Consider the following 16,487-nt stretch of genomic DNA (forward strand, 5'->3'; position numbering starts at 1 on the left):
GCAATCTGCAAGCAATCACATCATGGCACAAGCTGATTGGCCTCTGCTGATCCTGCAGCCAATGAGATTGCTTGCTCAACACTGGTTCAGTGTTTGCTGTAAGCTAGTCCTCCAGCACGCTATATCAGAGTTCCTCTGAACCCCTCCACCTCCCCCAGCTCCACCTGCCTAGATCTGCTATGGGATTTATGTATATCTATTTATGCAGCATATCATGCTCACTCACAGCAGCGTGTCTTTATCTATTAGCAGTAGAAAGTCCATGCTTTGCAGCAGAAGCAATAATGGAAAGCAGCAGCAGCGTTTAAACTACAATTACAATATCATCATACTGTAGTTTAGTAATAACAGTTATAAACAGTGCATCAAGGGGTAAGTTGTCACAATGGAGCCTGCCATTAAAAAGTCTATTATAGAATGTTCAGCTAAATTTTAAATAGTAAAACAATTCTCAATTCAAAAATGTTATGTTAATTAACGTGAATATAAAATATATTTATTTTATCATAATTGTTTTATATTGTTTATGAATTATTTCATATTTCACTAGTTTCACGAATGAACATTACTTCAAATATTTTTAAAAATAAATTCCCGTTATTATTTTACTGTTTAAATGTTTTCATTATGTTTCCACTATTCCATCATATGGAGTGACAGCATGCCCCGTTACTGGTCAAAAGGTCAGTGGAGAAATAGGGTAAAAAGAGCAACATCTAACCCTAGTATCTGCTATGTGGTGATATTAAAAGTAAACATTATGCTCTATTAATTGTGCTGTGTTATCTGTCCGATATGAAAAGTGATGACACATATGTACAGGTGTGTTGGAGTGAACACATGAAATAAAGACAAATCAGTGAGAGGATGGAGTTCTATGAGAGGGAAAGAGAAAAACAGAGAGAGAGAGAGATTGTCAGTGTGGCCCCTACAGGCCCCCGAGCAGTCCAGCGTCACACCAGCTTTACACAAGTACAAAAAAAGTTGTAGGGTGAACAGAAAAAAAAAAAAACTACACCCCTCCCTCTCTTACCCGAGGGGAGTGTGTGAGAGAGTGTGTAACAGAATAGAGAACGAGTCTGAAGAAACGAGGCAAAGTTCGCCAAGCAACTCCGTGGATCTTGTGTTTGTCCCTGTCGCCCTTTCTCAAACTTGACGCAGAACGGATCAGTACGCGCGACGGACGCCAGTGTGAGGAGTTCACGCGCAGGAGGAGAGCATGAGGACTGGATCTGTGAACAGGTAGGCTAAAACACACACACACACACATGCACTCAACATCGCGCGGAATGACAGCACGCCACACTGACGCGCGGGTTTGGGACTTTAGTAGCTATCAGATGGAGAGACAGTAAGTGTCCACTGGCTCCGGGCGCAAGGCGACAGGGGGAGGAATTCTGTCCCGGGTTCGAGTCGGGCTCGATCACAACCGCAAGAATTACAACTAGACTGTTCTTGACCAGATCCGATGACTGGACTGGGCGGCAGTGTAGCCTATATAAATGTAATAGTAGGGTGCATGGACGGCATAAAAAGGCTAACTGAATCGCTTCGCAGCGATGCTATAAAAGAAAAGAAAAATTGTTTCCCAAAGAATCTTTCAGTTAACAGTTCTTAACAGAACCATTTATCTTAGTGTGAAGAATATTTTAAAAATCCAATGAACTTTTTGTTTCACTATTAGGACATTTTGTGGAATTGATGTTGAAGGTTCTTTATGGAACCAGATGCCAATAAAGAACCCTTTTAAAGAATGGAATAGATCCTAATGGGCTTAAAAAACAATCAAATAAACTCTTTCAGGTTTAGAGGGATGCAGTCTGATCCACAAGCATTCCTTTAGGATTATTTGGCGCGTTTAAAGAGCTAGTTGAAGCAGAGCACTTGTGTAGTTCTTCTGGACGCAGGCATTGTGGCGGGGTTCTCCTATAGACTCCAGCGGTGTGCTGAGAAACGTGGCCGGGGGCGGGGGGTCGTTACTGCGGCTTGAGTGACCCTGTTCCGCGCGCTTGGTCTCAGTAGTTCTGGCCCGATGGTCCCTGAGGTTTCCGTGGTGCGCCGCTTTAACCCACATCTATGATTACGGGTCTGTGGCTGCACTCAAGATGTCATGCATCATTTTACACTGTTCTGAAATACTAATAGTAAACCTCAGATTATGTGGAAACTTATTAAACAGATAAACATTATTGGTACAAAAACAACCCTAATGTTCTCTTGAGACATATTGCAAATTGATTTGTGTCCCAGACCCTGTCCTGTGCTGTATATTCTAAAAAATTCTGGGTTGTTTCAACCCATGTTTGGGTCAAATATGGACAAAATCAGTCGGAGCTTGGGTTTAAAAATGGAATCCAATGGTTAAAAATGTAATCCAATGGTTGGGTTTGTCCGTATTCGTAACCCAAACATGGATTGAAACAACCCAGCATTTTTTAGAGTGTAATGGCAGGAATTTTTTTAATGAACCTATTACCTTCACTTCGTGTAGCCTAAACAATTTTCCTCCTATAGTAATTTCTATAGCCTCAGACAGACAGCTATAGCTTTAAGCTTTTAGCCTCTGTTGTACCACAACGTTCTCATGCACTTTCAGACTTGATTGCTATTTCTTAAGAGAGTAGCATAGTTTGCGGGTTGATTTCATCACAAGAATATGAAAAATACAAACACACTTAATATTTTGTATTTAAATATTCTGACTGTGTACCTAAATGTCATAGTTGCTATAATCAGATTGAACCAATATTCTGATTTCTGGAAATCCTAGTAAAACAGCTAAAATATGTAGCTTAACAGTACTGTATATCCATAAGTGAACATTAATTTATATCTGCACGTGTCCAATCAAAAGTTTAAACAGAATAATTGGAAAATTATACATGGCCATTAACTGCCTGTCCAATGTCATCACAATATTCCCATAATAAATAACACTGTCTAAACCATGGTCAATGTGTTTGCTGTCACTGTTCGAGCATCCCTCGTAGTATGTTGATCCTAACCACTAACGGGTATTTAATGGGTTAACTTTATATAATTAGTTGTCTTGTAAGAGCTCGCTGTAACATACTGACTCTGCATTGTTTCACACTGTATATCTTTGGCACCACAATTCAGGGTTACCACTGCTTCACCTTGCTTCATTAACCAGGGTTAAAAGCTGTACTTTTAGTGTGAAAAGTGGTCCTTACCCCAAGTTAAGTAAAGTTACTAAAATATACAATGTGAAATCTTGAAACCTACTCAGGATTAATTGCTAATACAGGGCAAAGAAGATAATCTACAGGGTTTAACCCCGGGTTATCGTCATTCAAAGCCCCTCTTTTAACCCCAGGTAAAGGAACGTTTTGTCTTGTAATTTAGAAGCAGGGTTAGCACTGCTTTTTACCCGGGGTTATGGAAGCAGGGTTAGCACTGCTTTTGCTGTGTTAACCCTATATTGTGGTGCCAAACATGTGCAGTGTGAAACAAAGCGGTGTTAGAATGTTACGGCTAAATGCTTAGCAATGCAACAATTGGAGTGAAGAAGAGACCATTTTATTTTTGCCTTTATAGTCTGAAAAGTCCATTCAGGATTAAATTGATAGTACAGTCAGCAGTGTATAATCGGAGGATGCGCAATGTAAATAGGATGTGTGCTCCATTCATCCAATCAGACACTGACTATACAAATATGCAAATATGGATGTTAACCCAGTCTAGGAATTTTGGAATGTGCAGTGTGAAACGGCAGCTTATGAATCCCAGGATTAATTGTTAACCCTTGTAAATTATGAGCAATGGGAAACGTTAAGCAAGATTACCCAGAATTCCATTTACAGGGTTTCAAGTGTGAAAAACCCTAACGATTACTTTTGCCCGCAGGGTTAAAAACACTGGGTTTTATAACAGGGGTTTAGAACAAAGTAATCTATAATTTTCAGTAATCATTTTTTTCTTGAAGGACGTTCGAAACGTTATTTTGAAACAACTTGCAATTTTGTTTATAATCAGTTTTTAAAGTATTTTAACCAGAACCTTTTACTGTACATGTGGGTTGAAGCGTTTTGTTATGAAACGTCAGCACGAATGTGGTTGATATGAGAATGTTTTTGAGGATAAGTCATATCCAGAGGAGACTGCCAATAGGAGCCGGGCAGGGTGGAGAATCGTCTGTCAGAAGGAATTCTGGGAAAGCCTTTGAGAAGTATTGGAACTCGTCGGCTTGTTAACACATTTTCCTAACTGTCCAGAGATTAATCTAATCAGCTTCTTGTTAACCCGAAACACTATCATATACTGTGCTAATCATGTCTTATCACAGTATCATTTAACATCACAACATGAATTAAGTGAAATAGTATTACTCTTCTACTTCTAAATACTCTTTTTCATATGTGTAACATTTCTCCTCTTCCTCACAGATTGTGTGCGTTTTGGTGTTGTGTATTGACTCTGCTGCCCTTAACAACAGCCGATGAAGCAGAAAAGCCGGTGAGTGATGAAAATGATGATGATTTGACAGCAGAACTGAGAGAACATGTCTAAAGAAACATTGCATCATTTGCATGCTCGGCTTTTACAGAGAAGTAGTTGACGGTGTTGCTATACAGTTGTTAAGGTGTTACTAGGGTTTTCTGAGTCCAGTTTTATTATGGTGTCCTTCAGTGCAAGTTTGTTTTTTCTTCTATCGTTGGTAGAGGGAAAAAGATTTGCAGAATATGTTTGTGGAGGTCTCATCTGACCAGCTGAAGCTGAATGAGTCTTCTGAGGCTCTGAGAGAAGCGCAAATAAACTCTATCTGCCCCTGCGGTCAGTTCTGCATCTGACCATTAAATAAGGCCATCATTATGAGATGATCTTTCCATTGTTTGGTCATCTGGCCTCTGATGTGGGATTGTCCTTTGGGAGCATGTTGGGCGTTTTTGTGACAAAATCACACTCACATGTATGCAAGTGAGCATTAATGCACGTGTTCAGTGTAAGTCACACACACACACACACACACACACACAGGAAAAGGACCACCAGAGTTACAGCAGTGATGCAGTGGCAAATTGATGTGCGTGTGTAGTTTGTACAGCACACTGTTATGCTCTATTTCAGTTAGAACAACAATGGTTTATTGGAGAAATACTCAGAGACAAATGCCATTGAAAACTAGAAATGAGTTTGTTGTTTTTCCTTGCATTTCAAACAGCGCTGCATGCTAGATGTTATAACAGGCATGAAATCACACTCACACACACACAGATTACACTGGCTACTGCAGAGAAATACAGCTCCAAAAACAATCTATCTATCTCTATCTATCTATCCATCCATCCATCCATCTATCCACCTATCCACCTATCCACCTATCCATCTATCATTACACACACACACACACACACAAATGCAGATTCAGGCTTGGCGTGGTGTGCCCTTGATGGCAGTTTGAACAGGATCAGAGGTGCATTACAGGCCTTGTTCGCTTGTTTCCCCCCCTATTTTTGTGAACTCAATGGATTCTTTTGTTTGTTGGACTCTTCCCTTCTACCTCTGCCTGCCCTGCAGACGCTCAAATTCTTCACTCCTGATTGATGAAATGAGGTTATATAAGTAACTGGAATTAGCTCAAATCTGCGTCCAGCATTGTAAAGAATGTCACTGCACTGGGCTGAACTCCAGAGTCCAGCCTCTTTCTGCATGCAGCACACGCCATTAGTTTAATTATGCCTCTTTTCTTAGTCATAATGTCATGACTGAGTGCTATGGAACAGGACATGTGCTTCAACTTGCTTGTTGTTTGGGTGTGGTTTTTGGGAATTATTCTGTCTATTTCAAAACAATTGTTCATGCCTTTCTTGTTAAATCTTGTGATTTGAATTGAATTGAATCCTTAAAGAATTCTAATTTCAGCTGGTTATTAGATTTCAGTTTTAGCGCCCAGGATGTAAAGTGTGTGTGTGTGTGTATATACGTATGTGCACAATAGGGTCTGATACCACACATGAAAAACATTTAAAACAATAAAAATAAAAATAAAAGAGCTACATGAACAAATCCTGATGGTCATGTTTTTCAGCATGATTTGAGAGAGAATCTCAAAAAAGCTTAAGCTTCAAAAGAAATGAGATTTTGCATTCAGTGGATCCTATTTTAACGATCTAAGCGCATGGTCTAAAGCGCACAGCGCAAGTGCACTTAGGTCGTGTTCGAATCCACTTTTGCCATTTCAACGGCGGGAAAAATTGTCGGCATGCCCAGCGCATGGTCTAAGTGTTGTTCCTATTCTCTTAATGAGTAATGGGTGTGTTTTGGGCGTAACGTGCAATAAACCAATGTGAGTCTCATCTCCCATTCCCTTTAAAAGCCAGTTGCGCTCGCGCCATGGCGGATTAGCTATTTACATGGCGGAATTTGCAAGCGGAAAGACTGAATGCTTCTCTAGCGAAGAAACGGATCTGCTCGTGCGCGAGGTTTAAGCGTGCAAGCAGACCGTCTACGAGACAAGCGGTGACCTGTGTGTGTAATAAGCAGAGTGTACGTGCGTTGTGTGGACCCGCATATTACTCATGCGCCCTTTAAATATCAAATGTACTGCGCCATTGACTTTAGACCAGGTTTCAGTTGGTCAATGGCGCAGTCTATTTCAGTTGCCTCAAAATAGCAATGCGCCAACAATGCGCCTGAACACACCTCGTTTTCAGACCAGCAGCCCATGGGTGCTCAAATGGGCGCACAAATGGGCGCAAATGCATTTGCAATTTAAACAACGTGGCGCAGAAGGACGATGAAAATGATAGACAGATCACTTGAAACGACAAATGAACACGTGAAATGATAACTGCGTCAGGCTGAACAGCAATAACACTTGCTTCGCGCCTGCGCCGCATTTGCACCGGCTGTATGATAGGGCCCAGTGTGGTTTCAGACATTTGTACCCTACTGTATATTTTGCATATACTGCATGTTGCATATTTTGTACAGATTTACAACTTATAATTATGAGGCCTTCCTTTGACAGGCGCCAGGACGTCAGTCTCGTCAGGCAGAGGAGGAGAGGCTTGAAGGGGTGTGGGGTCCATGGAGCGAGTGGGAGGAGTGTTCTCAGAGCTGTGGAGTGGGCGTGTCTGAGAGGAGGAGACAGTGTGTGCCGCCTCCCCAAACCCCGCCTCTTGTGTGGAACAGACAAGCGTATCTTCCACCGGGTGTCCCGAATAACACTCCTGTGATCTCTGCAGTCAGACCCTACTACAACTCCTTGTATCCCATCAACGAGCCACCTCCATATGGAGCAGGGGGCGCTGAGATGCCTCCGTTCTTTTCCCCACCTCTCCCAGCCAATCAGAATCCTGGGATACCGCTCTACCGAAATGAAGCCGGCGGCGCTGGGCCAGTGCAGTTCAGCCCTCCCAATCAGGAGCCGGTTTCAGTCTACCGATCACCTTCCTCGTCCTCTTCTCTTCCCTACGGGAGAGTTCCCGGACGGTCGCCCAGTCACGGAAGAGCTGTAGGCAGTGGGAGCAGGAGGTCAGTTTCCACCAATAGGGATCCAGCGTCTGTAAGAAGGTGAGCAGGTTTGGTCGTCGTTAGTGGGGACCTTCCTGTTTACATGAGCATAACTCATTAATAGATAGGGCTTCACAATTAAAATAAAATCAATTTCAATGTGGCTAACAAAAGGTTGTGATAAAAAATATAGGGCCAGATTTACAGTGGCCAGTTTAGGGTTATATTGTGCATTATGAATGAAGATATTCACTTCTTTCACAATCACACAATTCCAAACATTTCTAACTGCTATATAGTTATATAATATATAGTTATTATATAGTATATATACACTCACCTAAAGGATTATTAGGAACACCTGTTTCTCATTAATGCAATTATCTAATCAACCAATCACATGGCAGTTGCTTCAATGCATTTAGGGGTGTGGTACTGGTCAAGACAATCTCCTGAACTCCAAACTGAATGTCAGAATGGGAAAGAAAGGTGATTTAAGCAATTTTGAGCGTGGCATGGTTGTTGGTGCCAGACGGGCCGGTCTAAGTATTTCACAATCTGCTCAGTTACTGGGATTTTCACGCACAACCATTTCTAGGGTTTACAAAGAATGGTGTGAAAAGGGAAAAACATCCAGTATGCGGCAGTCCTGTGGGCGAAAATGCCTTGTTGATGCTAGAGGTCAGAGGAGAATGGGCCGACTGATTCAAGCTGATAGAAGAGCAACTTTGACTGAAATAACCACTCGTTACAACCGAGGTATGCAGCAAAGCATTTGTGAAGCCACAACACGCACAACCTTGAGGCGGATGGGCTACAATAGTAGAAGACCCCACCGGGTACCACTCATCTCCACTACAAATAGGAAAAAGAGGCTACAATTTGCAAGAGCTCACTAAAATTGGACAGTTGAAGACTGGAAAAATGTTGCCTGGTCTGATGAGTCTCGATTTCTGTTGAGACATTTAGATGGTAGAGTCAGAATTTGGCGTAAACAGAATGAGAACATGGATCCACCATGCCTTGTTACCACTGTGCAGGCTGGTGGTGGTGGTGTAATGGTGTGGGGGATGTTTTCTTGGCACACTTTAGGCCCCTTAGTGCCAATTGGGCATCGTTTAAATGCCACGGCCTACCTGAGCATTGTTTCTGACCATGTCCATCCCTTTATGGCCACCATGTACCCATCCTCTGATGGCTACTTCCAGCAGGATAATGCACCATGTCACAAAGCTCGAATCATTTCAAATTGGTTTCTTGAACATGACAATGAGTTCACTGTACTAAAATGGCCCCCACAGTCACCAGATCTCAACCCAATAGAGCATCTTTGGGATGTGGTGGAACGGGAGCTTCGTGCCCTGGATGTGCATCCCACAAATCTCCATCAACTGCAAAATGCTATCCTATCAATATGGGCCAACATTTCCAAAGAATGCTTTCAGCACCTTGTTGAATCAATGCCACGTAGAATTAAGGCAGTTCTGAAGGCGAAAGGGGGTCAAACACAGTATTAGTATGGTGTTCCTAATAATCCTTTAGGTGAGTGTATAATAAAATCTTCAGTATATAATATTAATAATTCCGTATTTCACTGCTGTTCTAAAGTTTGGGTTTGGTAAGATTTAATGTTTTTGAAAGAAGACTCTTATGCTCACCAAGTCTGCATTTATTTGCTCAAAAATACAGTGAAAACAGTAATATTGGGAAATATTATTACAATTTAAATGAACTGTTTCCTATAATAAAATGTATATAAATAAAATAATAAATAATAAAATGTATTCCTGTTATACAAAGCTGAATTTTCAGCATCGTTACTCCAGTCTTCAGTGTCACATGACATTGTATTCTTTTAGCTTTGATCTCTCGATGTCTAACATGTTTATTTTAGCTCAGTTTAAATCCCTAATGCTATATTTGTCATGCAGACCTGTTTCTAGCATACTCACGGCATGTTTTGTCTGTCCCTGTCACACCAGGTCTAGCTCATCTATTCGCCCTGGACAGTTTGGGTACGGCAGAGTGCCATTCTCTCTTCCTCTACACAGACAAAATCGACATGCGCGCCATACGCATCACCACAACACCACCACCGCAGAAAGTCTCGACGCTCTCAGTGTGAACTCCAGCTCACATGTGGACAAAACTCAGGGAGAAGTAGAAAAAGTTATTACAGATGTGGCCAACGTTAACAGAGAACGAAAAGAGAAAGACCAGGCTGAAAAGGAGACGGAGGCGGTTTCCACGACAGCAGAAGTGGAGAGTGCAGCCGATGGAGAGCCCCACAGACGAGCAGAGAGAGTCCGGGAACGCAATCGAATCGCTCATTCACGGCCCGTGTCCCAGAGGCACGTGGCCCGTGACAGACGCATCGACGGCCGCGCTTCTCGCCAAGTCCCACACTCCTACACACACACTATCCACCGAGCGCACACTCCCAGAGACCCTCCTCCCTACGGCGTCCAGACACCCGCAAACCCAAACCCTGAGCCCTGGGTCCTACAAAACGCTGCCCAGCCCTCCAGAAACGAAGCCGAGAGGGACTGGAGGCCTCCAGCATCGGCCCGCAACTACAGATGCGCTGGCGGGGACAGAGAGTATCGCAGGTGCAGTCTACAGGTGAGACCGCCACATTTCTTTTTTAACATCAAGCTTTAGATTTAAAACTTAAAGGGACCAAATCATGGAAAATGTTCTCTTTTGAACACTTGTGAAACAGAAGTACACTTTAACATACTTTTAAAAAGAGTACTTATTACTTAAGTCACTTGTGTGAACAATGTGATATTTTCAATCATTTAATTGCAATTAACACGAATGAAAATGTATTGGAGTTTGAATTTGTATTAAAGCAACACTATGGAACTTTTCAACCTTCATAATATATTTCCAAGACCCTTGTGATGGTACATCGACTTACAATAGGTTAAAATGACACGTCTGCCATAGCCTGACGTGGTCTGTATCGCTTTTACTCGCACTATGTAACTTCGGGTTTCGGGTAGTAACCCGAGCACAAAAAGAACTACAAAACTCGACTGCTTTACGGCATACGTCACTTCCCCCACCACTTCCTCAAATTGTCTGTGGCCATTGCAGACATCCCAAGTCTATAGCGTCTCCCTGATGCCCGCAAATTAGTTAAAATCTGCCGGAATCTAGAGCGTGCATGCGAGACAGAACATACTGCGCGCATAACATAGCGCGAGCATGGCAGAGAGGGAGAGAGCGAGAGACCTTGCGAGTGTGCCTCGCGAAAGCTAGTCAACAATCCAGTAACCAATATATACTTCCCTGAAATGACTTCTTGCAGGTTGGGATGTCTGCCATTGTTGATTCCAAAGCCGGTGCTGGATAAACAGCGAGCGTGCGCGTGCGACAGTAGGCTGCGGTAGGCTAAATTATTTACGACAGCGGTAATGGACAATTCCACTTCCAACCTGTAGGGCGACCGCTGAGGAAAAGTTCCTTGGTGTGTTGGTTTAAAGGTAGGGTAGGCAACTTCGGAGAGGCTATCTTTGAAAGCATAAGATCCCACCCTCCCTTCAGAGCGTCTTCAAAGTCACGCCTCCTCCAAAACACATGAATGCGCACAGCCAGAGCAGAGTCTGCAAAGCGTCACAACACGAGAGACGCCATGTCTCAAAGCACATAACATTACAATAGTAATGAATGTAAACAACTTAAAGAGCTCTTACTTGTACCACCTGACTGCTGCAGATTCATTTCGCTGTTGATGAACGTCACATGTTGTCATCTCTTAATCACGGTAATTACGACATGGTGTGAAAGCAGCATAAGCTCCTTGTTTTGATTCAGGAGGAACCATTAAAGGTGTGCTGTTCGTTTGTGGCACCCGGTGTCTGTGTACAACTCTGCACAGCCTCATGAAACACGCTGATGACGTGTGATGTCTGCGCGAGGTATGGAAATACATATGTTGACAGGCAGGTAGGACATCCTTTTATTGGATTCGGACTAATTCCACAGAAGATATTGTCACGTGTCTTAGAATCCAAAGAGACTTGAAACAGGAAATCTTGCAAAATAGTCCTTTAATAGGAAACTCGAATACTCAGGAAGGTCGCAGGTAACATAAACACAACTATGAAGATGACCGACACTGAACTGAACCAAACAAGAAATATTTATTCACCAGGGAAATTAGCTAATTAAATGATAACAGGTGAGGGAAATGACTAATCAAACGACTACAATCTAAGAACAAGGAAAACGGATGAAAATAAACTGAAAGTCCATAAACATGACAGATATATGTGCATTATTTAATATTTAGACTCTTATTATTGATTGCTATCAGGATGTGAAAAGAGTTTCAACCAGTATATTGCAGTATAAAATATTGCCTAGTACCCTACCTTTAAATGCATTTAACTGAAATGTATGGTGGTGATTGTTTTGAGTAGGACTTAAGTACATCTTTACTTGTAATTTCATGATTACTTCTATTGTCTTTGAAATATGGTTAAAGTGTACTGCCGAATACTGACAAGCATTTTTTTTTGTAAACTAAAATGAACTTTATTGCCATTTCTCTTGTAACATCTATTTTGATTACATATTTGTAATGAAGTTACAATTTAGTACATATTAACTTTACATGTAATATCGAATTACACACTATAGTTAAAAATATAAGCAAGTACTTCTTTAATTAATAAATTAATAGATTTTACATATTTACATTATTGTAATGTTTATATAAAAACATGATTTCAACTTTTCAACTTACATTATTACAAAAGTGTTAAGATAAAAGTAATGAAAGGGTACTATCTTTAAGTATTAAGTGGCTTTTGTATTCCATTATTATTATATTATCTGCATTCATCATCTCTATTTTCAGAACTCAAAGCTCCCATAGACACTGAAACTATAAGCTAAAATGGCTCATTAAGAAATCATTATGATTGCAATGTCTTGATTAACATATGACCGTCATAATTACATACGTGTCTATTCAATATGTATTTATATGCTTGGCTCTCTTGGCTGACGTTGGAAATTTGTTGGGACACAGATGTTAGCCAGTCATAAGAGCGGTCAATTTTCAAATGCAGCAAAAACAGCATGATTCATTTTATGGGTCAGAAAGAGCTTGGGAAGTTCACGAATTTAAAAATAAATAAATAAATCGTGCCTGTTTTGGTGCAGGAAACTCCGAATAATATTATTAATGGCAAAAATGAAATGCTACTAAAGTATGGGTCCTTTTATTGGCTTTATAAATGGGCTAATCTGAGTTTAATCTGGTCCAGGCTTTCTAATACCAAATATTTACCATTCATATAATGACTTCAACTGCTGAAATGGAGTTTGCATGTGTTTATGAATGATGTCAGACTATCCACTCAGCCAGCAATGTTGGCTCAACCAATGGTGTTATATTGGACCAGGGCTAACTGACCAGTGGTAGATGAGGAGACTCTTGATTTTTGCCATTCTGTTTGGTTATATAACGGCTTTAAATATGCTGGTTGGTCTAGTGTGACACTGTTTCACTTGCACTAATTATGTTTCCCAAATTTCCCATTGGAAAGCCCCATGTTATCACTCAAAACGCTGTTTTGCTCGACTTCAACCTCCCTGATTTAACCACAGTTTGGTGAAAGTTCGTCATCTGACATAAATGAAGCCAGTAGTAATTACTGCTTTTTTTCTGCAAGATTTTATCAAACACTTTTAGCCCAAAGTGCGTTCATCACGTCAAAGGGTTGGATTTCCCCCTCTTCCAGGAGCTGCTTCTCCATCTATCTCTTCATCTCTCAGAACCTTTTTCTTCAACTTTCCTTCCAGATTGACCTGGTTCATTTGAGCTGAGTCTCGTTCTCACTCCCCTGTCGAACACTCACTAGAGCCAGATTCTTTGCAAATCATAAATCACCCAGTTCCCTTTAATCCAACTTTCCAGGATCAGCCTGGGCGGTAGTTATATTATACATCTCTGAGCCATTCCAGCGGCCCAGGGCAGCATGTCAGCTCTCAAAACCAGAGTTAGTCATTTTTGAACTGTGGTCAAGTTGATGTGGTAAAGCAGTTTCCTGCTGTTGGTGGCGTGATACACACACCAGGGCATGAGTGACACACTTTTAGAAGGATTACTTCAGATACATCCAAACAATGTTTGTGTTACCGGGACTTGTCTCTCTTTTGGGCCGCGAACAAGTGCTGAAATCTGATCTCTGGGAGCAGGTTTGCTTCAGCTGCATGGTTTTCCATGTTTGTCTAGTCTGGTTGTATGAAAATGAAGGAAGAATTCACCCAAATATGACATCTTTGTCGTCATTTACTCACCCTCATGTCAACCACTATTGTTTTCATATGCGCATAAGTCATATATGAGCTGCTTTAGTAGTAGTAGCCTTTATTGTCACTTAGTCACAAGTACCAGCGAAATTAGCCATCAACTAATGGTGCTTTCATGGTGCTTTTTGGAGCTTGGCAGTATAAATGACTATTCCTCATTTTCACTGTGTGGAAAAGAGCAGCTCTGACGTTTTGCTCAGCATCTTCGTTTGCGTTTCATGGAGGAAAGACAGACTAGAGGAAAGAAAATGTCATTTCTTAATTGTTTTTAACGTGCACTTGTAGTGTAGCCTGACTACGTCAGACTTCCTACTTCCGCTCAATTTCAGTTCGCTTCTGTACTCAGTCTGAGATAGCGACCTATCTCTCAGTTTTCCTCCGGACTGAAAACAGCCGGCCAATCAACAGAGAGCCGTGACGTAGACGCTAAAGCGCCGAGTTGAAGATTGTATTTTAGGTTTGGGAAATCGAAAACGACCGCGGATATGGAGAGACGGGATGCAATTCACTCTGTTGTGGAGAATATTCCCGGCATTTGCAAACTGAAGCCCGAACAAGAAGAGTGTTTGTTAAACATTTTGAATGGAGGTGATGTTTAAATTGGAGAGAGAGGTGATTGCGTTATGTGATTGGCTTAAGGGTAACCAATGATTTTAAACTTCAGACAAGTGCCCCTCTCGCGAGAAAGAAAACACTTTTCAATTATGCCATTCCAGACTCTGTCTACGAAGCAAAGCGAAGTAGCAGAGTTTGGTATTACCAGGCTACTTGTAGTGAACTTCAAATCTTAAAAGTATATTGTTAAAAAAACTGAACTTGCAGATAATATAATATTATTGAAATAAAAGCACATTTAAGTGTACTTAAAGCAGTAGACTTTCATGGCTGTTTCTTAACACATTTAAGTGTCCTTTAAATTTTTTTTTTTAAATTATACTTTAAAGTACATTTTAAATCAATATGTTTCAATAATCATTTGTCGTGCTTCAAAGAAGTACCCTTTTTTTTTTTATTACATATAAAGATGTACTTAAGTCCTACTTAAGGTGGTCAAAGTAGAACTCTAAAGTTCACCTAATTGCATTTAATATAAATTAGAGGATATTTTCTTTTAACTGCAATTAATTGCAATCCACATGCATTTAATTTCACAAGGGATTCATGTCTTTAAGTAGTTGGACGAAAGGGCCTAAAATCCCTGAGGCAAGGGTTTCCTCAGACACATTACAACATCTTATCTATTGCACTTACCTAAGCGTTTATGCTAAATATTTCACAATAGTTTCTGTCACAGCACAGAATTAGATATGTGTTATTGTCATAGTTACGACATCTCCCACTCCTTGTGTTCACTGCAAGTGAGATGTGCAATGCAACTCAACAAAACTAGATTTAACAGTTGTGCCTGGAGGGTCAGGGTTTAGCGAGATAGCTATGTTTTTTGTTTTTCTGCCAGCAGTATAAATCCCAAGTCATCAGTCATGAGGATGTACAAGTAATTGGTACTCAGTCTGCCATTGCCTTAGAATTGTACTAATTCCTTTAAGTGTAACTTCACAGATTTTCAACCCGCTTTGTAGTGTAACAATGTCGGTAGTATGTTAATGAACAATGTTTACTCTTTCTCCGTGTTATCTTGACGGAGAAATTCACATTAATGTGTGAGAAAAAGTCTTTTGACAGCTCCAAGGCTTTCATGAAAACTACAGATTACTTCCTTATATTTCCGCCCACAGACAGTCGGATCGACAGAGGGTTATTAACAAAATGTATTATTCCAAGAGTATGTTTATCACTGAAAACTGTATCGTACTTTGCCTGCTCATTAAACAGCATTATGGTAAAAATGGAAAACTTTCTTTCCTGTACGCGACGGCGTTTTGCTTCGGGGAGTTGGGCGGAACTGACAGACCGGCACTTTCTTTCCATTTTTTTCACCTCCGTTCGTTGTCATCCAGTTCTAAAAGTTGACTACAAACAAGGAGGTTTTTCAGATTTTCTGAAGCGGTGATCTCTCCATTTTTACAATTATTTGCAACCTTTAGCTACTGCCTAAAACACAGAAGGTTCTGTCACTTCGCTTTAGTTTGTTCTTGTTTGGTAACAGCACAGTCTTGTCATCGTAAGTGTGCGGTTCCGAGTTCGCTCGGGCCGTACGCTCTTTTGTCTACGTGATACTTTTGCGGTGTTCCCAAGTCTGCGTTTTTTCGGAGGAATTGGGCTAGTTTTACACTGTTTCCATGTGTTGTTAAAGCAAACACTGCCCCCTGCCCTGGAACTCGACTTTTAACGAAATTGTTATACTGGGTAACCCCCGGAACACGACTGGGTTAGTTTTGTTACACAAACCTGGCAACCCTTGTTGTATGTGCGGAGTGTGGTGTTCGGATGCCATGGCATGGACGGCAACATACCCAGTGCATTATGGGTGTTGAAGTTTTCTACCTATTTGACAAAAGGGAAGTCAACAGCCTTTTTTCTCTGTTTTCTCTAGTCAGGTAGCACCGATTTCAAAAAAGGTTTTCGCCTTTCTACTGCATAGGCAGCCAAGTTCTATTGAAAGCCCATTCTGTCAGCAGTGAGACACCTCTTCATTTTTTTCAGTGAAATATTTGCTAAGACCTTTTTAACAACTGAACACTTGGGTTGTAACCGGGCACTGAAACTCCACATGGAGGTTG

At 41.1% G+C, this 16,487-nt stretch overlaps 1 protein-coding gene across 2 annotated transcripts in view; it reads left to right on the plus strand.

Moving 5' to 3' along the window:
- Positions 1–1,001: 1,001 nt before the first annotated feature.
- The window catches only part of adamtsl4 (ADAMTS-like 4), an 81,297-nt gene continuing 65,811 nt past the window's right edge, over positions 1,002–16,487 (plus strand). The window contains exons 1-4 of one of the 2 annotated variants that reach the window (XM_056257855.1): positions 1,002–1,242; positions 4,407–4,476; positions 6,992–7,536; positions 9,459–10,098. In XM_056257855.1, coding sequence (XP_056113830.1) covers positions 1,220–1,242; positions 4,407–4,476; positions 6,992–7,536; positions 9,459–10,098 — 1,278 coding nt within the window. In that variant the 5' untranslated portion in view covers positions 1,002–1,219. The remainder of the gene's footprint in view (positions 1,243–4,406; positions 4,477–6,991; positions 7,537–9,458; positions 10,099–16,487) is intronic. The other variant, XM_056257864.1, reaches the window with a different exon arrangement.

The sequence above is a fragment of the Rhinichthys klamathensis genome, unplaced genomic scaffold (genome assembly GCF_029890125.1).
Source record: "Rhinichthys klamathensis goyatoka isolate OS25496 unplaced genomic scaffold, OSU_Roscu_1.1 h1tg000006l_1, whole genome shotgun sequence".
Taxonomy (NCBI): Eukaryota; Metazoa; Chordata; class Actinopteri; order Cypriniformes; family Leuciscidae; genus Rhinichthys; species Rhinichthys klamathensis.